The 9,387-nt window shown below is 55.5% G+C and overlaps 1 protein-coding gene across 1 annotated transcript; it reads right to left on the reverse strand.

Annotated features, from left to right (window-relative positions):
- Nucleotides 1-352: 352 nt before the first annotated feature.
- Nucleotides 353-9,060, reverse strand: LOC136526643 (large ribosomal subunit protein uL2z-like). The gene is made up of 2 exons (XM_066519245.1): nt 8,806-9,060; nt 353-694 (listed from the first exon to the last, which is right to left on the reverse strand). The coding sequence occupies exons 1-2, from the start codon at nt 9,058-9,060 to the stop codon at nt 353-355; spliced, it is 597 nt and encodes a 198-aa protein (XP_066375342.1).
- Between the last annotated feature and the right edge of the window lie 327 nt (nt 9,061-9,387).

The raw sequence follows: 9,387 nt of genomic DNA on the forward strand, positions 1-9,387 counted from the left end.
GTAGGACACCCCTGGCCTGGTTTAGGACATCCACAATAGCCGAGATCCCTCTGTTGAGACTCTCCGGCTCTATGCTCTCGGTAGAGTCATCAAGCGAGAAGAGAATCGACGTTGGGTCTTGAGGATCCATCCACTAGAGTAGTGACTCACCCCACATGGGTGAATGGCTGCCCCCTGATGTTAGGGCCAAGGGCGACCCCCCGCTGGTCCTCTCCACCACCGCCAGGACGCTCGGGGACCTTTTAGCCATATCCCCCTCTGTTTGGCCCACCTCGAGAGCCATCGCCTGGGCCGCCGATGGCATGGATTGCACCGCTCCCTCGGGCACCGTTGCGGCTATGTCTAGCTGCGCCTAGCTTGTCACAGTCGCGGCCACCTCCGCCTGCGATGTTGGCACCTTGACTTGCAGTGTCGTGCCCACCACAGACAGCACCACAAGCATGAGCGGTAGCTCCGTCCGCTCTGACAAAGGCAGCGGAATCACCTCCGCCACTGTTTGCTCGGCGGCCCCCGGGGGCGCTCCTTTAGCCCCGGTGTCCACTTGACCCACCGAGGGCACATGCGCCACCGCGGATGGTGCATGACCAACCGACGAGGCCGCAACATTGGCTCCGCTTGTGGCAGTCCTTTTCTCGCTTGAATGGCGATGCTCTTCTTGGGTGCCACCGCCAAAGAACCACGCCACCTCAAGACACTGCAAGAACACAAAAAGCATGTGTTACAACAAAAATAGAGAAAAATAGAGGAACTGGTGGCTTACACCAGCACTGTTGGGGGGGCCGTTTGGGGGACGAACCCCTAGGTCTTTGCTCCACCTCGTTGGGGCGGGACCGTTTTGAGCCTGCCCCCTGCTCTTGGGCAGAGGGGCCTACCTCCCTTGCATATGGGGGCATAGCAGCAGAGCCGCTGGCCACCACCGACACCTCAGGTCCCCCTGGTGCTAGCACCTTAGGTGCAGCGGTAGACCAGCCCACTCCTGCTATATCTTGAGGGAGGCTGACAGTTTGGCCCATCTCCGCCGGCCCCGCGGACGCACTTTATCCCATGTGGAATGGGAAGGGTCCCTGCATTGACGAGTGGGTGCCTGTCAGCGTGTCCTCGCTTCCCAGGTCACCCCACTCGGTGTCCTCGCTTCCCAGGTCATCCTCATCAACATCATTGTCGGTGTTTCGTACGAGCACCAACAAGTAAATTTATAGTAATGCGCGTTAGGCTCGGATGGTGCGCTAAAGGACACAAGATTTATACTAGTTCGGGTCAAATGTCCCTATGTCTAGTTTGTTGCTGCTCGTGTTATTAGCACCGTGAACGATTTGTAGTAGGGGATACAAACAATCGAGAGAGGGACTGGTCCCAAGTCTCTGACAAAAGGGTCAAAAGGAGGTCAAGAGCTTCATAGCAGCTTGACTGTGTGTGTGTGTGTTGTCTTGTTTGGTCCAAAGTCCCCCTCCTTGATGGGAGAAGCGCATCCCCTTTTATAGATGAAGGGGCTGGCTTTACAAGGATGAGGGCTTTACCTAATCTTGTGGCTCACGTCTACCCAGCCTCGTTCTTCATCCTGATGAGTGCGAAGGAAGATAAGTGCCTACAATACTGTCGATGTCCCTGTAGAATGTCAGGTTGATTACAAAACACTGCCCTACGTAGGGTATGGGTTGTAGTACAGTTGTTTTGACTTATTAGCCTCTCCTAGCCTTGCTCCACATGCCTTCTAGTTCTTGTGAGTCTTCGTCGGAGGGACGAGGGGTTGGGGTCCGGCGTAACGTCGTGGTCAAGGCCTTCTGACTTGGCGGACCTAAGGGGTTAGGAAGCGGGCGCTGCTCCCTCAGGTCCATAGCGTGGTGACGGAATATCTGTCGTTCGTGGAGATAGCAAATCCTTTTCTAGAGCGTAGCGGTTGTCGTATATCTTTGTCGGGTTCTGTGTCCTAGGGCTGAAGGCAGCGCCTACAACTCTATAGGGTGAGGAGCACGCACCTGTACAACCTTTCAGGCTCTACGGTGCCTAGAAGGGTCTAAAGCACCTGTCCCATCATCCCCTAGCAGTACTTTTCCTGCCAGGGCGCAGGGTATGGTCCTTGGAGCCATGGTTGACCCGAACGTCTTGTCTTGCCCTATACCTATCTTCTTGAGGGAACGGGGAGAAGTTGTCAGGTAAGATGAATCCAGTCTTTAGATATGGAGCAGGGTGAGGCTTGTTCCTTGCCGTCGGGTGAAACGGAGACCAATCCCTATCTCTTGGGTGAGACCGACCCTGCCCCTCTAGGGTTGGGCGAGGCAGAATCTATCCCTCAGCCCTCGGGCGAGACCAAGCCTGCCCTAAAGGCGTCGGGCAAGACAGAGACTAGCCCTGAGCCCTTGGGCGAGGCAGAGCCACCTCAAAGGCGTTGGGCGAGACGGAGTCTATCCCTTGGCCCTCGGGCGAGACCGAGCCTGCCCCAAAGGCGTCGGGCGAGACGGAGACTAACCCTGAGCCCTCGGGTGAGGTAGAGCTATCTCAAAAGGCATCGGGCGAGGTGGAACCAAACTCCTGTCATTCGAACAAGGGATGAAATAGCGCTCTTATGCATCCAGAAGTTTTTAATGTTCAGTGGTTATTGGTTCCACCTTCTGGGGTACCCCGGTATCACGTCCCCAATAGTAGCCCCCGAGCCTCTAGGTGATTCGAGTAGAACCGCCTAGAGGGTGTTTTTTTATTTCGTCGAAGTTACTTTGCCAAAGGGTGCGCGTGAGCGCACCCGATGGGTGTAGCCCCCGAGCCCCTGGGTGATTTGAGTAGAGTCGCCCGGGGGGTTGTATTGGTCCCTTCGCGGGTAAGGCTGAAGGGCTTAGTTTTTCGTCAACTGGATGTTTTCCCGAGGGGATCGTGGCATCCCGTTCATGGGGAACTCATTCAGGGCTAACCTAACTGGTGCTTGCGCCCTTGATTTCGGATTGTTCATGGACCCTTCCTCAGTTGGGCCAGCCGCCGAGCTTCTAGGCCCTAGGTGGGCCAAAGAGAAAAAAGGTCTTTGTGGCTTGCGTTTCCTAGGTGGGTAGAGAGTCCGGATTCGCCTGGGGAAGGCGAACCATCCACCGTGATTTTTGGGGTGAGAGGATAGGGACTGCGTGCGCGTGTCCCGTGACGTGACACGGCGGGGCGCGTGGTAGGCCTAGAGAGAGGCGAACGGTTGCCCTTCTTGCGTCTGTTGCCAATATAAAACCACAGGGTTTGCCCCCATGGTTCCGTATTTTGCTCCCTTGTCCCTGCATCTCGAAGCACCCACCGCCAATCGCCCCAGCCTCCTATGCCCACGCCACCACCGTCAGCCGGCTTGCATTCGTGTCGCAGCCGACGTCAAGCTTGCGTCTGCCCCGTAGCCGCCGTAGAGCTCATGCCCACCTTTCTCCCTAATTGCTTTGATGGAGCTGTGGGGTAGATCTAGCATCACCCCACAGTGTTTGGAGGGCCTCGTCCACCATGGCCTTCTTCGCCCACTGTCCACCATCCAGGAGTGGCTGCTACCTGGTGACGAGGGTGAGCCGGTGCCGCCCGAAGGGTATGTCGTTTCTTTCGCCATCTTCCATGAGCGGGGATTCATGGTACCCGTGCATAGATTCCTTCGGGGGCTGCTGGATTATTATGAGGTGGAGCTGTAGCATCTAACTCCCAACAGGGTTCAACACATGGCGGCATTTGTTGCCCTGTGCGAGGGTTTCCTGGGGATCGATCCACATTTTGATCTGTGGCGGTATTTCTTTAACATTAGTTTGTCGAAGAGGAAGATTGGGGGGAAAGATGTGAACACGCCAATGGGATGTGCTAGCATTCATCTGCGCCATACCCAGTCGAGTAGTTACCCATACATGCGTCTGGTGACATCCAACAAGGGATGGCACTCGCAGTGGTTTTATGTTAGGGATGATGCGAGTGCCACCCTACCGAGGTACACTGGATGCCTTATTGAAGAGGCTCTGAAGTTGTGGAGCTGGGGCATCCAGTCCAAAGACAAGAAACACCTCTCTAACCTTCTTTCCGCCCCTCAAGCCCTGAAGGATTGAGGCATAAAGGGGACGGGGATTATCGGTGCCTATCATGCGAGGAGGGTGGTGCCGCTGATGGCGCGTGTGGTTCCCCTGCATCGGATGATGCCCGAAATGTCGTTCGAGGGGACGGTGCTTGTTGATGAGGCACTCCCTTTTTTAGAAGTGGCGCAGCACATTAAGGAGGCGACGGATCCGATGAAGGATTCCAAAGGCAGCGTCCTCGACATTGTGTATCCGGTGCCCAGACATCCCCCAATGCGGCCAGAACCTGGGTTCTTTAAATTCGTAAGCCCTCTTCTCTTGTGCTCTTTTCTTTTTCCTGAATCTCCATTTTTTAATACTTGCTTTTGTGACGTTGGGACTAGTCGAGGGGGCTAGTCTTCAAGGATAGTCCGGTTTCGCTACCGAAGGACAAGGCCGTGGTGGTGGCGAATCGACTCGCGGCTGAGCGGGACAAGAAAGCAAGGGAGGAGATGAAGAAGGCGAAATGACTGAAGCAGGAGGCACGGGATCGGGGAGAGGACATGAGCAGTGAGGATGACGACGATGACGATGACGACGAGGTAGCCATCGGCGTGGATTGGGATGTCCTAGAGGACGAGGACACGCTGACAAGTGGCCACCCATCCATGCAGGGACCCTTCCCGTTCCACGCGAAGGGAAGTGAATCGGTGAGGTTGGTGGAGGCCGGTGAGTCCACCGCTTCGCATGGCGTGCCGGCCGAGGACCAGTGGATGGAGGAAAGCAGGCCTGCCGCTGCTGACCCCGAAGTGATGGGGGAGGGGAGTGGCTCTGGTGCCGTGCCCCATGAGATGATGGAGGGGAGCGGCTCTGGAGCCACGCCCCACGAGGTGAGCCCCCTGCCCTGGAGCAGGGGGTAGGCTCGAAACAGTCCTGCCCAGATGAGTCGGGGCAGGGATCTGGGGATCCATCCCCAAAATGCTTCCGCCGGCCGAGGACATCAACGTGAGCTGCTGATTCCCCTGTTTTCATCCTTTTTCCATTTCTATTTTGATCTAATGGCTATTACCTTTGTGTAGGTTCTTGCGGACGGGTCACCCCCTAGGGCTGGCACCCAAGAAGAGTCTCACCCTTCAAGTGGGATAGATGGCATTGCCTGGCATAACCCCTATTTCAGGCAGGAGTGGTGGCAACGTTGGATCTATGTTGGCCAACCCGACGGCGTCTGTGGTGGCGCCCACGCTCGCGGAGGTTACTGAGCGGGTGACTTCCTCCATGGCAGACGTGGTACAGCCGGCCAAGGGCCGCATACCGCCGGTGGAGGTGGTCATGACCGCGCCAAGCTAGGATCAGCTGGGTGCGGCCGTGGTGGCGCTCGAGGGCGTAGTGCAATCCACACCACCGGGGGCCCGGGTGGATCCACCCATGGCGCTCGAAGCGGCCCAGATGGAGGAGGGTCTAGTCGGAGGGTCCTCGAGTGCGGCGGTGGTGCCACATAGGGTCAGGAGGGAGCCGCCCCCGGCCCCTTTGTTAGGAGGAAGTTGCTCTCCCACGCGGGGGGAGCCGCCGCTTTAGTGGATGGCCACTCGGGACCCGACGTCGGCTCTTTTCTCGCTCGATGATCATTCCAAGAGCATGGAGCGGGAGGGTCTTGACATCGGAATTTCGACCATGCTGGAGCCCCTGAACTAGGCCAGAGGAGCCCTGCGTGAAATCGCCATTCCTACTACCCAGGTATTCGCTTGATTTTCTTCTTTCTTCGCATGTTTTTGTGTTTTTGCATTTCTGATACCAGTCTTCTTCCTCTTTAGGTTCTTGTTGCTCGTAGCCGGAATAAATCCCGATTCCTCCATGAGTAGAAGGCGGAGTGGGATCGCCTCTCCGAGGAGGCCCGGCTGCGAGTAGACATGGCCGCATAGCTTGCTGCCGCCTAGGAGCGGGAGGCCCAGGCACATCAAGACACGGAGGAGGCCCACAGGATGTTTGAGGATTTGTCGGCGAGGTCCAAGCTGGATGGGGAGGAGATCGCCAGGCTCCAAAAGGAGTGAGACGAGCTGCTACAGAGGAATGCCACAGCTAATGAGAAGGCTGGCAAAGTCCTGAAGGAGCTGGAGATGGAGCGGGACCTTCGGCGGAAGGCCGAGAGTAGGGCCATGACCCTTCAGTAGAAGGTGGACGAGGATGTCAAGGTGGTCCGCTCTCTCTGGGTGGAGCTCGGTGATGCGGTGAGCCAAAGGTTGAGCACCGAAAACATCTCCGTCAAGCTAGAAAAAGAGGCTGCCCATGCATGAAGGGCCCTTTAGGTTGAGAGCGATGAGCACGATCTTCTGCAAGCTACGGTCGGGGTGGTCCTTAATGCCCTGATGGTGGTGGAGCCGGTGGAGACCAGCCCGCTCGCGGCTCATGCCGCAGGTATCATGGCTCGGGTGGGCCAGCTTGAGGAGAGTGCTTTTCACGCCGAGATCACCTAGGCCTTCACTGTCGCCCATGCCCATTACGAGAAGGAAATCAACCTGAAGGTGATGAGCGAAGGTTTCCCATCCACCTATGAGGATGATGAGCTGGAGGAAATGGAGAAGATGGTTGCTCCCCTTGCGAAAAACCTAGCGAATAATCTGAAAGAGATGGTTCTCCCTTCATGGGAGTAGTTAGTCAAATAATTCTGAGAACAACTTATATGTAATATGTGGACAAGTGTCGGTATTTTTTGAGTCTGGACGTGGTTTCGTGATTTTGCGTCGTAATTTCATTTTGTTTGATTTTTTGCGATCTTACCAATCTGTTCCCCCGAATCTTGCCGCTGGTCTTGATGTGAGGAGATTGTTTTGAAAGAAAGAAAGGAGGTAGCTGTACCTTAACTAGCCCCCGAGTAAGGTTTGACCCCCTACATTTGCTGGGGTCGGGGGTTACTAGAGATCAGAATTGTGGTTTTGGTGACAGGGTCGACGAAGTCCTTGGATGACATTGCAATATTCCCCGCCCTGTCTTCCAACAAAAATCCCCAACTAGGGACTCTATGGGCTCGGCAAGGTGGGGCCTTCGAACCTGTGTCCCTGTATTGATTGGCTCGAGCCCACGGGCCTTGTTAGGATCTGATAGGGGTCGGCCATAATTTGCGTGCTACCCCGTCCTCGATTTTCGCAATCGGAGGGGCTGAGTAAACGACACTTGCCTCGACGAATTGAGTATCGCGCTCAATGAGCTCACTAACGGGTACGTTCATGTGGAATCCAGGTCCATCATTTGCTGATGGGGTCGGTAGAGCCCTCTGGTGGCACTCCACAACTTCTTAACCTACCTCCTGGTAGATGCCCGAGCCGTTCGATAGGCTCAGGCGACCTGATGGCCTCTCCTCGATGGAGATTCTGTGGGTTTGGCTCGGGGTTAGAATCAAACGAGAAAAGGTCAAGATGTCCCTGTCCGCTTCTGAGCGGGGTCGGGCAGGGCCGCTGGGGCTTGTCTCAGTTATTTCTCCCTGGCTCTGTTCGGCATGAGGCGGCCTCAAGCCCTTCGTGGGCCAACCTTCGAACCTCGGCCTGTGGTCGCCTATATCGAATGAGGCGATGGACATTTCGTGATGCGACACGAAGCGTTGGGATGTTTTGCATATGTATAATATAATCGAAATGAAGGCGGGGTCGGTAACGTTACCTTGGCGATATGAGTGACAAAAAGCTCCTACCAGATGTGTCCATGCGGGGTTCGGACCCTGATGTTCGCGATGAGGTTGGCGTAACCTACATAAGAATTGCTATTCTTTGTTTTTTGTATCTCGGTGGTGGTCCAGGCCGTTTAATTGGGGGAGATTCTGTAGGTGGACCCCTCCAAACCCTTCTTGAGAAGGCAGACGTCGAAGCTAGAGATGCAAGGGGCGTTGAGCATGATTTTTCTGGCAAACAAAAACACCATAGCTACCGAGGCGTAGGGTCTGCTAGTTCGTCCAGTTTTACTCAAAGTTTTATGCCCATATTTCACGTCCTTAGTTTCAAGCGTACGGAGGGGATCAAGTGAGGAGGATGTCTAGATTGGTAGACATCCTCGGTAGCCCCCGAGTGATGTTCGTGTTCCCACCGTTTGACGGGGTCGGAAGCTCGAGAATGAATTTTAACGCGTAAAGTAAGAAGGCAGAGATGCTTATCTTTCTTTGGACGTTCGTTCGTCGTCTCTTCTGGGCCGAATGGCCGGCCTAGGAGATCCAAAAGGTCCTGTCATCGGATCGTCCCGTGGTCCTACATGGGGAGGCGAATGGTTGTCTGCCTATGTGGGCGCCTTAATTGCCGCATCCGGAGCAGGTCAATGGCGGGCCATACCCAGGCAGTGTTCAGTTTGACCAAGGGGGGATGCCTCATTGACTGAGGTGTGTCCTATCAGTTCCAGCGTGTCCCCTCAGGTATCAATCAGCATTGATTCCGTATTTAAAGAGGGGAAGGGAGAGGGTTTTTCGTCCAACCTTTTGCCTTTCCTTAGCTACAGCGCCTCCTCTTTAAATAGGGAGGGGGAGGGGAGTTCTCATCCCACCTCCTCTTCTGCCTCTGAGCTGCTATTTCTCCTTCTTCTTCCTTTCCGCCGAATGCGTCCGTGCGTCACGGCGGTTCCTGAGTGAGGAAGAGTAATGCCAGAGAGAGAAAATTCACAAATTCACTCGTGAATCTGGAGTGTGATGTCGAGCCGGAGGTTATCCAGCATAGATGAGATGGTGCGTGCCGCCCTTGTCGAGGAGTCGCTGCTACCAAAAGAGAAGAGGCGCCGGTGGGTGCCGTACGTCATCGACTGCGCCGTCGTTCGCTGTGCTCCTCCTTCGGCGAGAGGCGTTTCCTACCTTTACGCCGTTGTCAGGGTGGTGGCTGGTGATGATGGTGTAGTCCTCGGACGCCCTGGTGGAGGCGTCGCTGTCGGGGTTGTGGCTGACAACGATGGCATAGTCCCCGAATGCCCCGGTGGAGGCGTTGTAGATGACGGCGCCTTCGAGGATCCTGTGAAGCGGTGGGATGTCGCCGATGGAGAGTGTGGTGCGGCAGCCGCAGTAGATGAGCTGGCCCGTGTACACGCTCCGAGCGTTGCCGATGGAAAGCATGGCGCGACGACCGCAGCAGACGAGCTAGCCCATGTACACGCCTCGGTCGTCACCGATGGAGAGCGTGGCGTGGCGACCGCAGTAGACGAGCTGGCCCATGTACATGCCCCGAGCATCGCCAATGGAGAGCGTGGCGCGGCGACCGTAGCAGTACTTGTAGTAAAGCTAAGCAGAGACTGTAATTGAATAACTTTGTGGGGAAGCCCCCGAGTAAACAATCCTCTGAATTTACAAGTATATTATTCCTTTTTGTCACGAAATCACTTTGTAAGTGACGAATTTGTGCAAAAAATGAACAAATTTACATCTTTTGCTTATGGCAAGCAA

Source organism: Miscanthus floridulus, chromosome 19, assembly GCF_019320115.1.
Source record: "Miscanthus floridulus cultivar M001 chromosome 19, ASM1932011v1, whole genome shotgun sequence".
NCBI lineage: Eukaryota > Viridiplantae > Streptophyta > Magnoliopsida > Poales > Poaceae > Miscanthus > Miscanthus floridulus.

Coding starts and splice junctions, on each gene's coding strand:
- LOC136526643 (XM_066519245.1), bottom strand. CDS start 9,060: ATGCTTTCCATCGGCAACGCTCGGAGCGTGTACACGGGCCAGCTCATC. Junction 695..8,805: donor ACCCTGACAACGGCGTAAAG/GTAGGAAACGCC, acceptor GTGTTCTTGCAG/TGTCTTGAGGTGGCGTGGTT.